Here is a 23,083-nt window from a genome sequence, read left to right on the forward strand (position 1 = left end):
TCTCATCGGAAGACAAAATATCGTTAAAATCTCCAATAATACACCATGGCAGATTAGAGATTTGTGATAGTTGTCTAAGAAAGTTCCACGAATCCCTTCTCCGACTTCCCTCCGAATAGCCATAAAAACTAGTCAAACGCCATTTTCCCCTCATCGGATCAGTAACTTCAATGTCTATGTGATTACGGGAGTAATTGGTAATAACACATCCGACACGACTCATCCAATATACAGCAACACCTCCTCCTCTACCTTCACGATCAGTAGCCATACAATTATCAAAACTCAAAACATAACGCAAATCATTTATTTTATTAGCATTACTTAAAGTCTCGTACAATATCATTAGATACTAGCTAATCTACGTCAGAAAATATGTGAGACACACAAGGTTGATCTCCTCTTCCAACCGAATTCTTGACCATGTACGCATGTCTGAATTCTCTTCTTCCGTTTTTTAGTGTTTTTTTAGCCTCTGATTTTGTTGTTTTTCCTGTTAAATGGTCGTCCACTACTTAAGTAGCGGATGACAAAAACTTCAAATTTCACACAAGGGTGAGATTTAATCCATTACCAAGTAGCTGACAGAGTTATTCTGGTAAAATTTTAGGGTGCACGAGAAAAGGGGTAGGGTGGAAAAAAACTCTAATACGCATGTTTAGTTCTCTAAAGCTGCTTTTGCTATAACACAAATTTGTTATTGGTTCAGAAAATATTATAAGGTTTACTAATTTTTTTAATATGATTTTCAAATCCATAAATATTAATATACTTAATTACTTATTGAAAATGAGTTTTAAGATTTTTTTTTATCCCATGAATTTTCTCAATTGTGGTAATTCTAAGATATCTAGAAAATAACTCTAGAAAAACAAGCTAACATAAAAAGTCTAGAAAATCACAGCAACAAGAAAATAAAACAAATGGAATAAAGCACTGCATCATGAAATTTCTACAAGCTAACATAATCTATCATTAATGCAAGAACTTATCCTTTTCCAAGTTTTGGAGTAACAAAAGCAATAAACAAAAGAGCCTATAGATAAAGAGTATAAGCATGTAGCAGGATAATTTTACTCTTCTACATTCACAACACAATACTATTCCACACAAAGTCCTTACTAGTTTCTGCATTTTGTTGTACAGAGACAAATAGAACAAACAGGGATATTGCTATTTCAATCTAACCTTGATTAACTGTGTTAACAGTACCCACATCATGATTCTTAAAAATTACACGAGCCTCAGAGTATGTATGATTTCGATCGAGAGAAAACTACTTCCTGAAATAATTTTGGAGGTGGAAAAAGTTGAGCCCTGAATTAATTGCCTATTTTCAAGACTAAAATTACTAATGAGAGAAATAATATCTTCATACATTGGTTATTATATTACTTTTCTTTTACGTTTTGCTATAAAGTTCTACCAAAGCAATTAAACAAGTAGGTTCTGCACAGATACTCTTTATACATTCAGAAGAATACTTCATTTAATGACTGTAGAAAGTATTGGTTAAAAAGAAAAAAATTAAATGCAGTCCAATGATAAACATGAACTTCTGAAGTTGCATAACTTTAACAATTGATCACACACAGAATCAAGCATTCAGGTCCTGTATTATACTTAATGAGGAAAATTTAGGAGAGGAGTGTTTTGCAAATAACAGAAAATCAGAGACAGAAGTCATTGTCATATAAAAGTTATTACAACATGTTGATTGTAAACGCTTTGTGCCATTAGTGATTTGCCGGTTAGCCTTGCACCCAAAGCATGTGGATAACACCCTACACGAAATAATAAGATAGTTGTCAAAATGACAATGAAAAATGATAATGTATGGCAATGAAACTAACAAAATGTGTTGATTTTAAATTACCAGGTAGTAGCGACGAATTATCTACCTGAGTCTTCATTCAGATTTTGAGTACAAACTCGATTATTTCCTTAGAGTTCTGGATATTCATAAACAAGAAAAAGAAACAGTTATGTGAGAATGCAAACTAAAACATTTGAATCATGATTGAAGATAATCGGTTTTGTTGTATGCATTACCATTTTTCGCTACATATTTCTCTTATAGTAGTGTTAAGGTCACCTTTCCAATGCCATTCATTCCAGTCTTGCAGATTTACATGTACTTTTCTGAATCTTGGTACGTTCAACACTCCATGTGAGAAAGTTTCCATCATGGGACAGTCGTTTACAACTAAGTATTCCAGTAGTGGAAATTTAAAGTCATGTCTTCCCTTGCAAAAACTTCTTAGACTTGGTAAGTTAACCAAAATCAGATTCTCCAATTTCATAAAAGCTAGCTCAGAAGTATCATTCTCATCATCACTTGCAACTATTTCTTCTATCTTTTCACAATCATATATGCATAATTCTTTAAGTTTTTGTAAACTGGTAGCTGTTGATGATTTCAAAATATTTTCCAATCCATCACAATTGGACACCTGCAACTCCTGTAAATTCTCAAATACCACTGAGGATGGAAATATATTCTTCAGTGTAGAGCATAAAAATACAAACAAATATTCCATATCTTGAAGAACTAGTTGCCCCTCAGATTTTTCTCTACATATAAACTTGAGGTTTGGTAATGCAACGAGTTCTAGTCTTCTCAACTTCATAGTTGTTTCAGAATGTCCAGTGCCAAAGCTTTCACTAAACAAAACCTCTGTGAAAGAACTACATGATACCGCAAGATTTTCAAGATTGATAAATCTTTGGAGGAAACCAGCTGGAAATTTGTCAGACACATCATGAAAACATTGCAGGGTAAGATCTTTTACTGTATAGATAGGCACATCATTAAGTTGACCATTGCATAACATGGTGACATCCTTGCAATTAAGAATAAGCTTACTTGTGTTGGAGACAACCTATTAAACACAAGTAATCAGACACAAGATAATAGCTATGTACAGAAAAGAATAATGCCTACAGTTTTTCAGACATAATCATGCAAACTTCATGAAAACTTGGAACGAAACTAACTTTTGTTTACTTTTTCAAGGCGAAAATAACAAGAAGCATGACACATAACTATTAAAAATGACATTTTTGGTGTGTAGAAGAAACTAAATATGCATAACGCATTCTGCTTTGTAGAATGTACCTTTTCAATTGAGAGAAGGGGTATTATATCAACTGTGACATTGTTTTGGTAGTTTAGAGACGTTGGCTTGAATAGTACGAGTTTGTCACAATGAAACACATCCACATCTCTTAAAACGGGACAATCCAAGGTATGTAATCCATGGTAGAAGCTTTGAAGTTGAGTCAAAGATATAAAACTCATAGATTTTAATTCTGGGAAAATCAGTATCGGATTTGGACTTGTGTCAGCCATTTCATCTCGTGCTACAATGCTTTCTACACCACATACTCTAATGTAAAGCGCTTGGAGATGCTGAAGTTCTTTAGCCAAAGAGAGGGGAAAAACATGATTAAGGCTTATGCAATACATAAGTTTCAGCATGCAAAGGTTTTGAAACTTGAAGCTTTCATTAGGATTCCCACTCCATATGTGTTTCAGCATGGGTAAATTTTCCAAAATGAGAGTTCCCAATTGCATTTCCAGCCTCGTTTGTCTACCACCTTCTACTTGTAGGCTTTGTGTTTCGAATATAACTTCTAGCGCAGGACAATCAGTTACAGTCAGTTTCTCCAGATTCTGTAATTCATCAAGCACATAAGATGGAAATACATTTGATAGTTTATTGCAGGATTGAATTTTCAACTGCTTCAGTTTGCTGAAGGAATTTGGAGCTAGTTGATTGTTCCATAATGACTTCAAGTGTTCCATGTGGGAGATTTCCAATGTCTCCAAGTTTGGAAATACAACCTACAATCGGCAATTTGCTTAGATTGTTAACAGTTAATTGCACAAGCACTAGAACTAAACAGGATATTAAACTATAGTTAATAGTTACCGAGTTGAAGACATTGCCCAACTTTCCATCTGAGAGAAATATCTCCTCCAGCCTTTGGCAATTACTAATCCCAAGATGCTTCAAGTTTAAAAGATCTCTAGCCACTGATGACGAGAATGCGTATGCTATGCTAACACATTTGTCAATTTTCAAACTCTTCAAGTTTTGAATGAAAGAATGACCTGGAAGGTTGTCATCCCACAATTTCCAAGAGTTGATATTAGACAGCTTCAAGAGTTCAAGGTGAGGCATCTCGACCTATTAACAAAAAAATTCTCATCAATATCTTTTTTTTTTTATTAATTAATGTTGAGAGAAAAATCAAGAATAAGTAAGATGATGAGATAGTTATTATGAAAAACTAATAAGGTACATAATTGTATGAAACTTGAAAGGAAGCAAAGTGTCCACTTCATTGTTTGAAGAATAGTTAGAGTGACTCCGTCCCCCACACCCTTCCCCACACCCTCCCCCAAATTGGAATATATGGATAATAGTTCCTTTCACCTTTATTAATGATAAAAAAATGGCAACTAATAACAGTTCATGCGAATCCTTTTGTGAATCCAAACATAGCGCATAGGAATTTTAGAAGCTTCAGTCAGAAATTATAATAGGAAATGAAATCTGTAGACACATTTAAATTTATGCAACAGGATTTGAAAAAAGAATGTGAACTTTAAATCTACCTGTATTGAAATATCACCTAAAAGCACTCGTTGTGGCATAAGAAGACAAATAGCAAAGTAGAAGCATTATATCATGTTTTTACCTTTTGATCAATTAGTGCCATAGGTATGCACTGTGTATCATCATAATTTTCCCCACACTTTTTGAAATGCCTATCAGCTGCCAATGGCACGGAACAAAAACTAATAAGACTTGGCAAATGCTCAAGTTCAAGAGAGCGCAACTTGGGGAACATAATCTTGTTGATTTCAATATCAACCTCAGATATTTGGAAAACTATTATTTCCGTAATCATTTTGCAATCAGAAATTTTTATTTCAAGAAGTTGAGGAAGGTCTCTGACAAGGGAATACCATAACAGATTTGTCAACATGTGGCAACCTTTGACTTCAACAGATTTTAGTTTGGTAAAAGAATGAATTGGAATTGGGCCATGGCATATTTCTTCCAAACAAAATAGATTACGAAGAGCCAAAGTCTCTAAGTTGGGTAAAGCAGGATAAGGATGAACCAACCCCATTGAGTTGACAATGTACTGCAGTTCAGTACTGTCTTGAATGCACAGATGCTTTACTTGCGGAAAACCATTCCTATTCAGTTCATAAAGGACATCTCGTACACATTGTATGTTATTAAGGCACATGTCCTCAGCTGAATTTAATAAGAAATTAAACCCACAATCCAAAAGAATGTTTGAACACCTATTGTCAGTGAGCTTAAGATTTCTTGAAGTTTCAGAAGCATTTCCAGACCATTCCAAAGGCCATTTCCAAATATCACCTACATATATGTTGTATCTTTCAAGCTTTGCAAAGACCTGCATGTCCCTTGGCAAAACTGAAACATCTTGAATCATTATGTCTAAAGTTCTGAGATGAGACAAATTCCCCAGCTCATCTAGACTTGCATTGTTGCTTTGATCTTTGCTTCCTTTGGCATCCCAATTGATAAAGCAATTACCCATGTACAACTCTTCTAAGCATGTTAAGCTTGAAATAAGATTTGCAGGAATGAATCGCAGTCTAGAGCAATTTGCTAAATTCAACATTCGAAGATTAGTTAATTGTCCTATTTCTTTAGGGAGTTCTTCAATATCAGATGCTTCAAGGATGAGAATCTCTAAACTTTTTAGTTCTGAAATTATTGATATGTCTCCTAACATACATCCAAGCAAAATCAATGATTGGATTTTTGTCAAGAAACATAGAGATGGTGGAGGAGAAGGGGTAAAATTCATTCCATAAAAATCAATGACCTTTAGATCTCTCATCCTGGAGAAGAAGTCATCAGGGACTTCTAAATGGCCATCTATATTACCAAGTAGAAGTAGCTTCAACTCTGGGCACTCTAGCTTGTCAGGAAGCTTGTGAATATATGACCTAGGCATGATAATTTGATGACATTTTTGAAGCAGATCTGTCTTTGGCCACTCTTTTATTACGGTGTACCGTTGCACGCCATAGGTTGGTCGAGTCCTAGATGCAATTGGTTTAGCGACTTCTCTAACAACATCATGCAGTCTAACTACTTCAGTTTCGGAATCAAGTAACAATGAAGAGGCCTTGAGGTCGTTTATTAATTTGTAGAATCTGGTTCTTGCATCTGTCAATGTGTTAGAGTATTTATCTAAGCCTAACCCCCAATAAAGTGAAAATAGTTCCCCAGTGAAGAGGTGATCCAGTCCAAATGAACCAATAAATAAGAATAGTGACTTTAGTTCTTCACTTTCTAGGCAATCATAACTCAATTCCAAAGTAGCATAGATTTTCTCATGCAGCTCTTCTTGATCAAATCTCTTTAAATCATATAATTTGGTTTTCCAGTCATAGATATTTTTTTTTCTCAAAGCCTTTGCAACCATAACAATCAAAAGCGGCAAACCAGCACAACGTCTGGCCACTTCTACAGCAATTGCTTTTATATTGAAATCTTGAACAACATCACCTGCCATTTTCTCAAACAATTTCCAACTATCCTCATTAAGTAAAACTTCAAGTCTAAATTCTTTCTGAATGTCCATGGAGTTCAACACGTTAAGGCTTCTAGATGTCACCAACAACTTGCATCCTTTGTTATCATCACCAAAAGGAATCCCCACTTCTGTCAAATCAAGTTTACCCCAAATGTCATCAAGAATAATGAGAATACTCTTCTCATTGCTTATCCTTTGACGTAACTGCATTGCTCTTCCTTCTTTTGTCTGCTTATTAAATTTCATATCCAAAGCATCAGCAATTTGGCCTTGAATTTTTTCCAAATCCGGAGAATCAGTTATAGTAGCCAAAACTACAACACTGAATAACCTATCATTCTCTGCTTGCCATGCTAACTCTTTCACAAGTGTTGTCTTCCCCACACCACCCATCCCGTACACCCCAATAATGAAGATGTTGGGATTCTTCAAGTCCATCATAATCTCATTCAGCATTGATGTTCTAGAGTCTAAGGCCTCATAACCTCTACCAAATGGCGTGACTGTCACTTGAGCAGGAAGACGGTAAGATATTCTGTCAAATTTTCCTTCTGCTAGAACTTGAGAAATCTCTTGCGACATCTTTTTGGTCATCCTGCTGAGTTGATGCCTTGTAAACAAATTGGGAAAGTGTCCCATAGAACAATAGGCTTTGGCATGGCCTTCAGTGCCAATGAGTTTATTTGCCTCAGCAACAATGTTGTCCACTTCGTTTAGCCAGTTTTGGACAATTATTTCAATCTCTTCTCCGTTCCTTCTAGCCTCATCAACTTTGTGTTGCACGATGTCTTTCATTCCCTCCAGCTTTTGGAAATCTGTTTTCATCCTTTTAAGGTTGCCCTTGTAGTACAATATGTAACCAAATTGACGTCCAATAGGTGCAATCGTAAATTCAGCAATTTTAGCAGCAACTGAAATAACAGCGTCCATGGCCACCCCTTTGCTAGTTGAAAAGAAACAAGACATACAATAAATATGTTACACTTGAATACAAATCATTTCTCATAGTTTACTGGAATATGACATTTAAGGATTATGCTAACAAATGTTCAATTTATATAATCTCTTAATTTATAGAATTCTCTAAATTAAAATGAATATTTAGATTCAAGTGCATTACACTTGAATATGTACATCATTTTCTTCAATCAACCGCGAGTAAGCTTCTTTAACTGAGTAACTATTATAATCACGTTATAAGTACTTAATGTCTGTTTTTACCAAACTAAGTTAAACTCATCATTTATTAAATAACAATCAATATAAGGGTTGTTCAAAAACAATCAATATAAGGAGGAACACAATTATGTATGTAACATAGCTAGCATGCATGCAGTAAATACACAACATGGTTGATTTTTTTTTTTTGAATGCAAATATATTATATTATATAAATATATAAAACAAAACAGGTACAAGAGAAAGTTCAGGAAAACAAAGAGGTACAAGAAATTCACTCTACTAGAACCCAACAATCTCTAAAGTAAGACAAGAAAACAAACAAGCAAATAAAATTGAAAGGAAAACAAGGAGGCACACCACCAACAAACTAGAACCCCTCAAAGTCACCACTACGAGAAGAAGAAAACCCCCAAGGAAGAAAGAGGTAAGGATCAACCACAGGTAGGACAAAGCAAGAAGAGGGCCTCCAATCCTCCTGACCCATCGAGACCCAAGACGACACCCCAACAAACTCTACCGGTTCCAGTATAAAGTAGGGTGGATACCCCACTCCTAAAAGGAACATGGGGAGCCAAAGTTTTTACCTAGAAACCACTTCCTGTCAATGGAATTTGACAGTTTAATAAATCATTAATTGTGCAGATTTGTTGATATTTTTAATTATGTAATTATTCCCCTGTTTAATTAGTCCAGCTGTAGGTATTATTTAGTCCAGCTGTAGATTAGCAGTTTTAGCAAGATTTAAGGCTACATATCATATTGTATCAGTATTATTTAAAGGAGAATTCCCTAATGAAAAAAGGCAGACATTGCACATACAGATACTGAGTTTGACATGGTATCACACTAGGTTACGATCCAAACCTTGTTTCTTTGTTTTCTGGTCCAACCATCTGTTGCAATCACAGTCTTGAGTTTTTTTTTTCCCTGCACCACATACTTCTAGAAATCACAGTTCCTAGCCAACTTCGATCCTCGTTTCCTTTCTGTTTTCGAGTTCCTTGTTTCATCGTTCCATAAGTCCTATGCGTTTTTATTTCTTCCTCGGCATCATGTTCACCGACAAGCACGAAGTCTTCATTGTGCGTCTAAACGGAAAGAACTACCCCACATGGACATTTCAGATGGATCTTTTTATCAAAGGAAAAGAACTTTGGGGTCATATCGATGGAACTGATTCAGCTCCAGCAAAGTCAGACAAGGATGATGCACATGCCAAATGGGTGGCCAAAGATGCACAAGTCATGACATGGATCACAGGATCTATTGATCCAACTATCGTTCTCAATCTTCGACCTTTCACCACAGCAGTTAAGATGTGGGATTACTTGAAGAAAGTATACAGCTAGAACAATGATGCTCGCCGATTCCAACTTGAACATGAAATTGCAATTTTTCAGCAGGAAAGTCTTGCCATTTCTGAGTTTTATTCTCATTTTATGAATCTTTGGTCTGAATACACTAATATTGTCTATCAAGATTTGTCAACTGAAGGGCAAACTGTCATGCAAAAGTTTCAAGATACAACCAAACGAGATCAATTTCTAATGAAATTGAGATCTGATTTTGAGGGACTACGATCCAATCTCATGAACAGAGCTACTGTTCCATCTTTGGATGATTGTCTCAATGAATTGCTTCGCGAGGAACAACGTCTCCTCACTCAGAAAACCATGGAACAACAGAAGGCTGCTTCTCTTCCTTTGGCATATGTCGTGCAAGGCCGACCTCGAGGGAGAGAAATGAGTACTGTCCAATGTTTCTGCTGCAAAGGACATGGACATTATGCTTCCAACTGTCCTAAAAAGTTCTGCAATTACTGCAAAAAGGATGGTCACATCATTAAAGAATGCCCAAGCCGACCACCGAAGAAAACAGCCACGGCTTTCACTGCCTCTGTCGGTTCTTCTACAGCTCCTATCTTTGTGGATCAGCACTTGCATTCCACAACGCCAACTTTGACCCCTGAAATGGTTCAACAAATGATCATTTCAGCTTTTTCTGCTTTTGGTTTGTCAGGTAACATTTCTTCCCCCAGCTCTCCTTGGTATTTTGATTTTGGGGCATCTAATCATATGACCAACGATGTTGCTGCTCTTACCAATGTTACAAATTATTATGGTAATCTCCAAATACATACTACTGATGGTAACAAATTACCTATCACGACAATTGGTGATATTTCCTCTTCTCTCACAAACATTTATGTTTCCCCTGGTCTCACCAGCAATCTTATTTCAGTTGGGCAGTTAGTTGACAATGATTGTAGAGTTGAATTCTCAAAATCTGGTTGTCTTGTGCAGGATCAACAATCAGGGAAGATGATCGCGAAGGGGCCTAAAGTTGGACATCTTTTTCCTCTCTATTCACCATTGTCTCCATGTTCTTTTATGCCTTTTATTTCTTGTAATTCTGCAACTATTGATTTCCAAACATGGCATAAGCGTCTAGGACATCCAAACTCAAATGTACTTTATAATTTGATGAAATCTACAGTTCTTGGCAATAAAAATTCCCCATCTCTTAGTGGTATTCAATTTGATTGTAGTTCTTGTAAACTTGGTAAAAGTAAAATTCTACCATTTCCAGTTCACCAAGCAAATGTTAATCAACCTTTTGACATGATTCATAGTGATTTATGGGGAATAGCACCCGTTATTTCTCATGATTCAGCCACATGAACGCTCCAAACTCACAGCTCAATCTGTTAAATGCGTGTTTCTTGGTTACTCAACCCACCAAAAAGGTTTCATATGCTATGATCCTAATCTGAATAGGATTTGTTGAAAGTTTGAATCAATATTATTATTATTATAGTTTAATAGAGTTTATTGAGTTTCTTAGGATTCCTATTGTTACTAGTTTTAACTAAAGGAATTATGAGTATTAGTTGGTGTGTTACAAATTTAAGGTAGTTTAGTTCTGATTTATGTTTATGTTTTTTATGTTATGTTTTTCATGTATTTAAAGGATGATAATATCAATAAAATTGTGTGACTTGTATTTCTCCTTCCTCCAAAAAATTCAACAGTGGTATCTAGAGCTTTTTTCTTGAGGGACCTGGTGAGGTTGAGAGTTCCATCAAACACACAAAAAAAAAAAAAAAGAGATCAAAATGCAATCAGAAAACTTAGCCATAAAATTGCCAGTTTTTTAGGGTAAAAATTATCACTTATGGGCAACCAGAATGGAAGCTTATCTTGAAGCTAATGATCTTTGGGAGGCTGTTGAGGATGAGTATGAGATTGATCCATTACCGGACAATCCAACGGTTGCACAAATTAAAATTCATAAGACGAAAAAGCAGCGAAAATCAAAGGCAAAGTCTTATCTCTTTTCTGCTGTTTCTGAAGCAATCTTTACGAGAATTATGACTCTGAAGTCAGCCAAAGCAATATGGGATTTTCTCAAGCAGGAGTACGAAGGAAATGAGAAAATCAAAGGGATGCAAGTGCTGAATTTGATCAGAGAATTTGAGATGCAGCGGATGAAGGAATCAGAAACAATCAAGGAGTATTCTGACAAACTTCTAAGCATCGTCAACAATGTAAGATTGCTTGGAACTGAATTTTCTGATACAAGGATAGTCCAAAAAATTCTTGTAACTGTTCCTGAGAGATTTGAGTCCACCATTTCTTCTCTAGAAAACTCCAAAGATTTGTCAACCATTACTTTGTCAGAATTGGTGTATGCTTTGCAAGCCCAAGAACAAAGGCGACTTATGAGGGAGGAAGGCACGATTGAAGGTGCTTTACAAGCAAAGTTGAAGCTCAATCAAGGCCACAAAGGAGAGAAGAAAAAGGCCCAATGGAACAACTTCCAGAAAGGAGAAGGTTCTAATAAATTGAGTAGTAAAGCTGAAGATGAGCAGGCAAATTATCCTCCATGTCAGCATTGTGAAAAAACAAATCATCCACATTTCAGATGCTGGAGTAGACCTAATTTCCGTTGCAACAAATGCAATCAGCCGGGTCATATTGCAAAATTTTGCAAAAATGAAGTACAACCTAAAGTTGAGGCACAAGTGGCTGATCAAAATGAGGAGGAGGAATACTTATTTGCAGCAACATGTTTGTCTACCGACAAAAATAAGAAAAATTGGTTGGTTGATAGTGGATGCACACATCACATGGCCCATGATGAAGAGTTGTTAAAGAAGTTAGACAAAACAATTGTTTCAAAAGTTACCATTGGCAATGGACAAAGTGTTGATGTCAAAGGCAAGGGAGTTGTTGCTGTTGAAACTCTCTCAGGTACTAAATATATTTCTGATGTTTTATTTGTGCCTGAGTTGAATCAAAATTTGTTGAGTGTTGGACAAATGCTGGAAAAACACTACACTTTGCATTTTAGTGACATGAAATGCACCATATTTGATCCTGTTGGTGGTGAACTAATGTCTATTAAAATGAGAAATAGAAGTTTTCCGATAGAGTGGAAGCAAACAGCAATGCATGCATCTCCAAGTGTAGTAGAAGCCTCAAATAAAGGGAAGATCGGAGTAGAAATTCTCCAAGGCCAAAACTCTAAAACTGCAGAAGAAAAATTTGATGATAATGCTAATTTTTCTGTTAAAAAGTGTGAACCTCATGCTGAAATTTTTGAAATGTGCAATGTTGCTATGGTCAATCCTTTGGGTGATGCAAATGTGGCAAGCATGGATGGTTGGAGAGTTGTCATGCAGGAGGAGAAAAATATGAAAGAGAAAAATGAATCTTGGCAATTTGAAGACAAGCCAAGAGATCAAAAGTTGAATAATGTTAAGTGGGTTTATAGAACTAAACTTGATCATAATGGTTCTAAGAACAAATTTCAGGAAAAATTGGTTGATAAAGGCTTCCGGGAACATGAAGTTTATTTTTCTAATGATTTTGCTCATGTGGCGAGTCATCAAGGGGCAAGTTTTGAAGATGAGAAAATTTACAAAGTTCATTAGAGAAGTTGAGAAGTCCAAAGAAGAGAAATTTGAAGTCAATAACTATTGATTCAAGGAGGAGTGTTGAAAGTTTGAATCAATATTATTATTATAGTTTAATAGAGTTTATTGAGTTTCTTAGGATTCCTATTGTTACTAGTTTTAACTAAAGGAATTATGAGTATTAGTTGGTGTGTTACAAATTTAAGGTAGTTTAATTCTGATTTATGTTTATGTTTTTTATGTTATGTTTTTCATGTATTTAAAGGATGATAATATCAATAAAATTGTGTGAGTTGTATTCCTCCTTCCTCCAAAAAATCCAACAGGATTCGAGTCTCTAGAAATGTCATTTTTCAAGAGGATAAATATTTTTTTTCCACTAATCAAGACACCCATTGTCCTACATCCACATCTATTTTGCCTTTATTTTCTAACAATTCAGCAGGCGAACCAACCCCTAAACCAATCTTGGTGAATCAGAGACGTCCAACACCTCCACGGCCCCCTACCGATCATTCTCTGGCTGTTGATTCAGCACTTCAACCAGAACCAGAATGTTTACGTCGCAGTACTCGCGATCGTACAGTATGATCCATCTCCACCTTTATCTTTGACAGCAACTTTAGCTTCTGTTTCTATCCCTTCCTCATATAAACAGGCTATGGAACACAAATGTTGGCAAGACGCTATAGAGGCAGAACTTCTAGCACTAGAGGAAAATCAAACATGGGATGTTGCTCCATGTCCCTCATCAGTTAAACCTCTTGGCAGTAAATTTGTATTCACTATAAAGCTTCGTTCAGATGGATCCATAGATCGCTATAAGGCTCGGTTGGTTGTTCTTGGGAATAAGCAAGAATATGGTCCTGACTATGATGAGACTTTTGCACCTGTGGCCAAAATGACCACAATACGCACTATTCTAGCCATTGCTGCATCTAAATCTTGGCAAATTCACCAACTAGATGTCAAGAACGCCTTCCTTCACGGGGACCTCAAGGAGGAGGTTTACATCAAACTTCCTACGCGCATGACTTCCACATTTCCTAATACCATTTGCAAATTAAAACGTTCTTTGTATGGGTTGAAACAAGAACCAAGAGTGTGGTTTGAAAAGTTTAGAGCAACACTTATTGGTTTTTCCTTCATCCAGAGCAGCTATGACCCGTCTCTATTTATACAACTAACATCAAAAGGAATTGTGATACTCCATGTTTATGTGGATGACATTGTCATCACCGGTTCAGATCAAGAGGCAATCAATACAATCCAAAAGTTGTTGCATTCCACTTTTCACATGAAAGATCTTGGGCAGCTTACTTACTTCTTGGGTTTAGAAGTACACTTTCAACAAAAAGGCATATTTGTAAATCAACACAAATATACTCAGGATCTTATTCAGCTTGCTGGTCTCACCAATGCTACTGTTGTTGACACTCCCATGGAAGTTAATGTCAAGTTAAGACGGGATGAATGTGAACTCCTAACAGACCCCACTTTATATCGGAAGTTGGTTGGTAGTCTTATCTATCTTACAAGACCCGATATATCTTTTGTTGTCCACACAGTTAGTAGATTCATGCAGAATCCTAGACATTTGCATCTTTCAGCAGTACATCGAATCATTAAATATCTGTGGGGTACCCCTAGCCGCTGTCTCTTATTCCCTAATGGTGCAGAAATACAACTTCAAGCATACAGTGATGCTGATTGGGCTGGCTGCACAGACACAAGAAAATCTACAACAGGTTGATGTATGTTTTTAGGTGGTGCCCCCATCTCTTGGAAGTGCAAGAAACAGGATTCTATATCTAAATCCTCGACTGAGGCAGAATACTGGTCCATGTCTGCAGCATGCTCAGAAATTATTTGGTTGCGGGGCCTTCTTTCAGAACTTGTTTTTTCACAAACAAAACCAACTCCACTGCATGCTGATAATACAAGTGATATACAGATTGCAGCAAATCCAGTGTACCACGAAAGAACGAAGCACATCGAGGTCGATTGTCATTCAATTAGGGAAGCCTATGACCGCAAAGTTATTAAGCTGCCTCATGTCTCAACATCGGTTCAGTTAGCTGACGTCCTCACCAAATCTTTGACTCGTCAGCGACATAATTTTCTAATCAGCAAATTGATGCTTCTAGACTCACCAGCATCAATTTGAGGGGGATGTCAATGGAATTTGACAGTTTAATAAATCATTAATTGTGCAGATTTGTTGATATTTGTAATTATGTAATTATTCCCCTGTTTAATTAGTCCAGCTGTAGGTATTATTTAGTCCAGCTGTAGATTAGCAGTTTTAGCAAAATTTAAGGCTACATATCATATTGTATCAGTATTATTTAAAGGAGAATTCCCTAATGAAAAAAGGCAGACATTACACATACAGATTCTGAGTTTGATACTTCCAAGATAAAGGTTTCACCCTATCGATCAGACACTCGACAGAAAAGGTCCCTTCCGAAAACAAGACATCATTTCGAGATTTCCAGTAACCACACAATAGTATGCCAAATTAATAACCACCTAATCTATTTTTTCTACCCATGCTCATGCCCCAGAAAGCCTTAAAAAACTTTAAAACACCACAAGGAGGCACCAGCTCTACACCCAACCACCGAATAATACTATACCAAACTAGTGAGATTTGGTTACAAGAACCAAATAAGTGATCAGCTGATTCTGGCCCTAATCCACATAACACACACGTAGAAGCACAAGCCCCAACGAGACCCTAATCCACATGGTTGATATTGAATGCTTTAATTTTGTTGCACATGAGGAGGGTAATGGATGGCTAGCTAAGCATGCTTATATAATATATCCATGGCACAGAAAATTTTGGATCAATTAGAGACAGAATGTTATGCCACTTATTGGTGGTGAAGCATTTATTCCATCACTTGAAAACACTATACTCATGGTGTTCTTTGTTGTTATTTAAAAACCTGATATTTTTGTGCCGTAATTTCCTTAAAGCCAATCATGAATGAACAAGATCCTCTATAGCTGCTGCACAGTGCAACGAACTTTAAAACCGTTAGATTGAATACATATAATTTTAGATGCAAACTAACGATCTTACGGTCTGTTGAAATGTGCAGTAGTTGTGTAAGAGTTCTGAACTCTTCGGAGCACTCCAATCTATTATAATTGAAAGAGATGTTTTGAAAGACCACAATACGAGTAATACTTCAAGTTAATCGAGCAATTTAGTCTTCATTTTTAAATTCAATATGACATTAATTATTATTTTATCAGTAATATTCCAAGATTCTGTTCGGGAGGAAGATCATGGAGGACAAGGTACATATTTTACAGCAGTGCTATACACTGAAAAGAAACCTTCCCGAAAATTTCACAATGTTGATGTGTTGCTTTAGTAAACAGAATAACACATCTAAATTTGCTAATATAACATAGGGGTAAACTGAAATTCACTAACATTGTAGGGGTAAACACTGTTTAACCCAATTTTATTAGATTATCATGTAGACATAAATGATTACTCATTTAGAAAACAATATTAGAAACACGGCAATGAAGAAAATTACCTCTAAATTTGCTCGAGATTTAGATTCCAAATCTGATCACTCTTCTTCAGCTATCTTTTATTCTTCACTACAAAGAACAAGACATCTTCCTTTGTTTTGACTTCTTTGTGTTAACGAGTATGGTTGTTGGGTGCTTAGCTTTTAAAGTTGAAGAAAACTGCAAATGCATGCATTTTATTTTATTTTTGCAATGTTGGATATTTTTTAACCAAGTATAGCTATTTTGATTGGGATAGAAATAATTGTGATCATAATTTTTTCATTGTTAGGACTGCAATGCGGTCATATAGTTGTGTGTACTAGGGGGTTGGGTTAGGGGAGCATTATCTTGTAGCAAGTACTTGAATTGGTTTTGGTGTCATTCTAAACTTAAAAGTGTATATTTAGCATAACTTGTGCTCAACAGGTTTTCCTAGCTAGTTTTAGAATAAAATTTCCTTGCTTTTTAAGTGGGAGACTTCAATAACACCTTATGTCACAATGCAAAAGCTAAGTGTATAGGAAGGGAGGATGGTAGGATAGGAATATTTTTATCTGGCGGGAAATTCTTTAATTGGTTTTTGTGACATTCTAAACTTAAAAGTGTATATTTAGCATAACTTTTTTTTTATTGTGAACAAGATATTTAGCATAACTTAATTTGTGCTCAACCAACATTCCTAGTTTTATATAAAAAAAAAATCCTTTTTTTTTTTTATTTCATGGTGTAACAATCAAATCAATGATCAGAAGAAACTGAATTAGAGTTGAAGGGGTGTGCGTCGAGAGGATTATTTGTATGTCGTATGAAATTGTTTAATTAGTTTTGGTGTTATTCTAAACCTTTTCTTTTTGACTAATGGTGTTATTCTAAACTTAAAAATGTATATGTAGTATAACATTATGCTCAACTGATTTTCCTAGTAGTTTTATAATAAAACAAGTGTAGAGACCCGGTGTTACCCGGATTAGACATATATATTAATTTTTAAAATTCTAACGTCACTTATATTAAATGAGTGTGTGCACACTAGTAAGATGATAACAGGTAACTAGAAACTCCGAGTAAATTATACTAGAATTGGAGAGATTCAAGACTAACACTACATCTGGTCTTAGTCTATTTTTTCAGCATGTGCCACATAAGTATGTTACTTTATTTATCAGGTACAAGAGACAGATTTTATTGACAGAAACCTCCTAGATACTAATAGCAATTACAAGGTTAGTACTAATAAATACTGTAATTATTAGTAAAAAAACTATAGTTAAAGATCAAGACAATGATGATCCATAAAGCATATATTTATATGTATAGCAAAAGTTTTGTATGGGGGGGGGGGGGGGGGGGTAAGAGAATGGTCTTACATCAGAGGTGAATCTAAGAATCTCTCATCGAAACAGAACCTTGCTGCTCACAATAATACAACCATTGCATCCCTTTATCTATAGTCAATATTATGGCTTTTATCTCTTCAATATTTCTGTGTAATTGATCCCCTGCAAGAAACAGATGAACCTCATCTTTAATAGTAATCCAACTACTACCTGGACTTTTTTTAATTCCTTTTGAATTCTTTGTCTTTCTTACTAAGTCACCCTCAATCTTTTGTCCAGCAGTAGAATACATGTTGGATAAAACTACACAAGTAGTTCCATTTGCAGGCTCCAGCTCGTTAATACGTTGAGCTGCAAGCTTAGCAAGGTCAAGGCGTAGGTGAGCCTTGCTTGCGGCAAGAAGAGGTCCCAAAATCCCCTGATCATGGCCGTCCAAGAAATCAAATCCTTCTCTGGCATCCTGATCTCAAAAATCCCATAAGCTGCATCCACTTCATTGTTATAAATATATCTATCAAAGAATTCCAACTAACTAAATCTTTATTACCCATAGCACAAAACACTTTCTTTGCCATATCAGTGCAACCAAACAAGGAATACATAGTTATAATAGTATTAGTCAAAACACTACCAAACTAAAATCCCAATCTTGAAACCAACCCATGAATCTGCATTCCCTCTTTCACACCACCACAATTTCCACACCCTTTAACCATTATAGTCATGGTAGTTGAATTAACCTCAACAACCCCTTCCCTCCTCATATCCAAAAACAAACAAAACCCATTTTCAAACAAACCTTTCTCTATATACCTATCAATCATTGCACTCCAAGAAACCACATTTCTCACAAGCATTCTATCAAACAATGTCCTAGCATAACCAATCTTCCCATCTCAGCCAAATAAAACTTCCATGCCTCAAAAAAACCCATAATCATGGCAGCATAGGACACCGTGTTTCGGTCATAAAACAAGTTAAAAAGCTCATAAGCTATGGTAACATTACAACCATTGCGAATGTAAGAGGATCATGGCATTATAAGAAGCAGGTGTTCTTTTAGGCATTTCATCGAACAGTTTGCGTGCGTTACCGATTTGACCATTTTGGGCATATAATGTGAGCATCGCTGTCCAAGTGACAATGTTCTTTTGGGACATTTTGTGGAATATTGTTTCTGTTGCTTTGCCGTTTCGTCCATTTTCTGAAATCTTAACGTTGTAGTCAGTGATAAATTTGCTACCTTTTGCAGTGTTGGTTTGTTTCTGGCGTGATTCTCTATTAGTTAAACTTAAAACATAAAAATACGATTTAAAAATAAAAATTTATATTCAAGATGTCAATTTAAAATTCAGATTACTTGCTCCAAATTACAAGTTTGATAATGAAATTATTAAGATAAAAAGATTTAGGAGGAAATCCCTCTGACCCTAAAAATATAAGAACCAATTTGACCACTACGCCAATACATAATTTTGATTACTAATATATTTAATTATCTATTAGTAAAAATTATAAAAACTTAATATAAACAAGATTTTATATGCTAATACGGTCAAAGTAGATGTTATAAAAAGGAACGGGGAGAGTATATTAATTGGATTTGGATTCTAAAAGTAAAACCAATGAAGGATATTTTTTCACATTATCTTTCTAATATACCCTCATTTTTACTCATTTTTAGGGTTCATCGTATCCGAATCAATCTAAAAGTAAAACCGCAAACTGAACCAATCCAAATTGAAAACCTCAAAAACCTGCATTTAGTAAAAACCACACGTATCATTTTTCTTCTAAATCGCGCGCTTTGATTTGCGGTTTTCATTTCAGAAAACCGAACCAAACTGCAATACTTAACTTAACTCTATCAACTATACCAGGGCCGGCCCAGGCCTAATGCATGAGGTGCTGCAGAGCTGGGCCTCTATTTTTTGGGGGCCTCCAGTTTTTTGTATGCTGCAATGTGCTCAGTCCAATAAATATTATATCTGTTAAAAAAAAATTAAGGAAATGTACAAGTAAATGTTACCTTTTCTGTTCAACAAAAATAAAAAAAGGCCTAAGTAAAAACGTGGGAATGGTCCATCACATGAAAACGCAATTCCACCACTATTATTATTAACATATGATTTTTTTTATTTTTTATTTTGACTCAATGTGATTTTTTTTATTGTTAGCTACAAATTACAATGATATATTTTTTTCTATTATTGATGTGATTTATAATTTAAATGAGGACCATTTGTAGCTTACTCGACAACTTTTTGCTCAAAAAGTGTGGTTTACTTTACGAGTGTTCGAAGTGGTACTTTCTGAATTGAAAACGGAGTGGAAGATCATAATGAAGGATCTAAGCCCTGAGGCGTGAGTTCCCAATATGAACTCGGCGTTCTACCTGTCTGCACTAACAATAATGGAGCTCATATGAGTTTGTTTTCATCGAGGTGTAGGTCTAGTGCGCTGAGAACTTGGAGGGGCCTATTTCCCCGTTAAAAGGAAAAGCACTTAAAATAATAAAAAGGTATAGCACTGCAACTTAAAATGCTTCCACGTCTGCCGACATTGCTTCCATGCATATTTCACAGTTGTGCATGCCTTAAAATGCCTTCAGCAACGTTGGCATGACCATGCCAAATTTCATGAGCGGAAGTGCTCGTCTTTTAACAAGGTGATTCAAAAGGCCATTCAGGTCATGTTGCTTGTGTATGCAAGGCCCTGCAACTTCAAGTCATTATGCAGGTCGTGCACGTCTGTCTGGTAATGAAGCCCCCTACATATTGTAGTGCAGACCTTCCAACTTCAAGTCTTAGCCTTTTTACATCCAAAGCTTGTCAAAATGCAGTAATATTTTCATTTTCATTGCTAATTCTGAAAAAATGAGTAATAAGTAATGAGAGAGAATCGAAAACCATGATATGAGATAATTTGTAGGAAAATACCTTTTGCAAATCAAACAAAATATGGGTTTATTGGCGAGAAGCCCAAGATCAATCCATCCGTCAACACCTAATGCTTGCATGTACTTCAAACTAAGAACCATTGATTGCAAATTAAACCTGCTCAATACCAATTAAATTAAATTAAATTCATTAAATAATCTACAAAATATAGAAGGTTTTGTGGATTCCAGAAGAACTTAATTGGAATTCACGTTCGATGTAAGGATTTGTTTATAACAACAATACATTGAAGTTAAACTATTTTGGGAAAGATATCAATGAGAATGAAACTATACATTCTTCAAACTATAACAAACTACTTTCAAAATTTTATGATTACGAAGAATTGACAGCATATTGGATTTCATTGATATATTGACCATAATCTTCATACAAAAACGCTAGACGCAGTAGACGCCGTATGAGGTTAGCTGATTAGCCTCAACCATGTGGGTAAACCAAAGGTATCAAAATAAGAAAAAAAAAGTAGTTATTAAAAGACAAAAGAAAAATGAAATGCAAGGCAATGAAACTAAGAAAAATTGAAGAACACAATATTATGAAAATGAAATGAAAAGTCCAATGTGCTAAGTCAGTTTGAATACCAGTTGGTTGCAAAGAATTGCCCACTTCAGCCTTCAGTATTCAACTCGAGAGGACAATTTCAATCATCCTTAGAATTCTGCATATTCGTCAACAAAACATTAATTAACGATTAAAGAATGCAAACCATGAGAGATGAATTATGATTGGAGATAATAAAAGTTGAACACAATACCGTTTCAGCAAAATGTTTTTTTATTGTAGTATTAAGGTCACCATTCCAACGCCATGGGACCATTTGAACTATCAATCAGATATACTGCTCTGAGCTTTGGTGCGTTCAACACTCCATCTGAGAAAGTTTCTATCATGTCACATTTTCCCACATATAACTTCTGCAGCATTGGAAAATTGAGGCTGTATCCTCCCTTGTAAAAACTTCTTAACTGTGGCAAGTTATACAATCGCAAAAACTCCAATTTCATAAAAGCTATCTCGCCAGCATTATTTTCTTTATCACTTGCAACTATTTCTTCTATCGTTTCACAATTATCGATAATTAATCTCCGAAGTTTAGGTAAATTAGTAGCAATTGATGATAACATAATATTTTCCAATCCAACACAGAAGGCCACTCTCACTCTCTCTAAATTCTCAAATCGTACCGAGGATGGAAATATATTCCTAAGTATCGAACATTTAAATACTTCACATACTTCAAGATTTTCAACAGCAAACTGCATCTCAGATTTTTCTTCACATATAAACTGAAGGTTATGCAATTCAACAAGTACTAGCTTTCTCAATTTCATTGTTGTGCCGGAATGGTCAGTGCCAAAGCTTCCACTTGAGAAAATCTCTGTGAAGGAACTGCAGGTCACCATAAGATTTTCAAGATTGATAAATCTTTGGAGGAAGCCTGATGGAAATTGGTCGGTCTCATTGTGAAAACAACGCAGGCGTAGAACTTTTACTGTGTAGATAGGCCTGTGATTAAGTTGATCGTTGCATAACATAATGACATCCCTTCCGTTCAGAATAAGCTCCTTTAGGTTTGGAACAACCTATATAAATATAATACAAGCAATAAGATACAACTTAATAGCTATATTAAGAAAAAAAATAATGCTCACTATTTCGCCGACAATAAAATATAATTGTTTACATTTTCAAAAGAGAAAATACAAGCAACCCTGCACCTATCTATTAAATTTTAAATAACATGTTCGGTGTGAAGAATATTGAGATTAATCTCTACCTTTTCAATTGACAGTAGGGCTTGTGGATCAACTGTGGCATTTCCTAGGTAGTTTAAAGAAATTGGCACAAATAGTTCTAGTTGATCACAGTGATACACATCCAAATCTCTTAAGAAAGGCACACCCAAGGTGTGTAGTCCATAGCAGAAGCTTCTAAGTTGTGTTAAACATCGAAGAGTCAAAGATGTTAATTTTGGAAAAACAAGTATTGGAACTGTGTCAGCCATTTCATCCTGTGCTACAATAATCTCTATGTCACACTCTTCTATATGAAGCACTTGGAGATATGGAAGTTCTTTGGCCACAGAGAATGGAAAAATATGATCAAGGCTTTTACATTCAGCGACTTTCAATTGCCCTAGGTTTTGAAACCTTAGTCTTCCATAAGGATTTCTACTCCATATGTGTTTAAGCATTGGTAAATGCTCCAAAGTAAGATTCCTCATCTGCATTTCCAGTCCCATCTGGCTGCTAGCTCCTGTTTTAAAATCTTGTATTTCGAATAGAACTTCCAGTGCAGGACAATTGGTTACAATTATTGTCTCTAGATTCAGCAAGTTTTCAAAAAGATAAGATGGGATTACATTTAATAATTTATTGCAGAATTTAGTTTCCAGATGCTTCAATTTGCAGAAGGAATTTGGAGCAAGTTGATTGTGCCATACTGACTTCAAGTTATCCATTTGGGAGATTATCAATGACACTAAGTTCGGGAATACAACCTGCAGGCAACCAAAAACTTAGATCCTTTTGAGTTAAATGTGCAAC

At 35.5% G+C, this 23,083-nt stretch overlaps 2 protein-coding genes across 6 annotated transcripts in view; both read right to left on the minus strand.

Moving 5' to 3' along the window:
* Positions 1–858: 858 nt before the first annotated feature.
* LOC123895016 (probable disease resistance protein At4g27220) lies at positions 859–16,670 on the minus strand. Of its 4 annotated transcripts, none has more exons than XM_045945193.1 (7): positions 16,258–16,670; positions 4,708–7,535; positions 3,936–4,193; positions 3,119–3,847; positions 2,053–2,882; positions 1,877–1,952; positions 859–1,784 (listed from the first exon to the last, which is right to left on the minus strand). In XM_045945193.1, coding segments are annotated over exons 2-6 (4,638 nt in total). In that variant the 5' UTR covers positions 7,528–7,535; positions 16,258–16,670; the 3' UTR covers positions 859–1,784; positions 1,877–1,951. The 4 variants fall into 4 exon arrangements, with proteins under 4 accessions (XP_045801149.1, XP_045801151.1, XP_045801148.1 ...); XM_045945195.1 differs by having other exon boundaries at positions 4,708–7,540; positions 16,258–16,590; XM_045945192.1 differs by lacking the exon at positions 16,258–16,670 and adding an exon at positions 8,644–9,458 and having other exon boundaries at positions 4,708–7,540.
* Positions 16,671–19,167: 2,497 nt separating this feature from the next.
* The window catches only part of LOC123895019 (probable disease resistance protein At4g27220), a 14,494-nt gene continuing 10,578 nt past the window's right edge, over positions 19,168–23,083 (minus strand). The window contains exons 5-9 of one of the 2 annotated variants that reach the window (XM_045945200.1): positions 22,315–23,037; positions 21,292–22,120; positions 21,119–21,195; positions 20,514–20,630; positions 19,168–20,442 (exon numbers count right to left, since the gene is read on the minus strand). In XM_045945200.1, the coding sequence (XP_045801156.1) occupies positions 21,329–22,120; positions 22,315–23,037 (1,515 nt within the window). In that variant the 3' untranslated portion in view covers positions 19,168–20,442; positions 20,514–20,630; positions 21,119–21,195; positions 21,292–21,328. Of the gene's footprint in view, positions 20,443–20,513; positions 20,633–21,118; positions 21,196–21,291; positions 22,121–22,314; positions 23,038–23,083 lie in introns of both variants that reach the window. The other variant, XM_045945201.1, reaches the window with a different exon arrangement.

The sequence above is a fragment of the Trifolium pratense genome, linkage group LG7 (assembly GCF_020283565.1).
Source record: "Trifolium pratense cultivar HEN17-A07 linkage group LG7, ARS_RC_1.1, whole genome shotgun sequence".
Lineage (NCBI taxonomy): Eukaryota > Viridiplantae > Streptophyta > Magnoliopsida > Fabales > Fabaceae > Trifolium > Trifolium pratense.

Coding starts and splice junctions, on each gene's coding strand:
- LOC123895016 (XM_045945192.1), bottom strand. CDS start 8,672: ATGGTTGGACCAGAAAACAAAGAAACAAG. Junction 4,194..4,707: donor TGGCACTAATTGATCAAAAG/GTAAAAACATGA, acceptor TTTTGTTAATAG/GTCGAGATGCCTCACCTTGA. Junction 3,848..3,935: donor TGGGCAATGTCTTCAACTCG/GTAACTATTAAC, acceptor TGCCGATTGTAG/GTTGTATTTCCAAACTTGGA.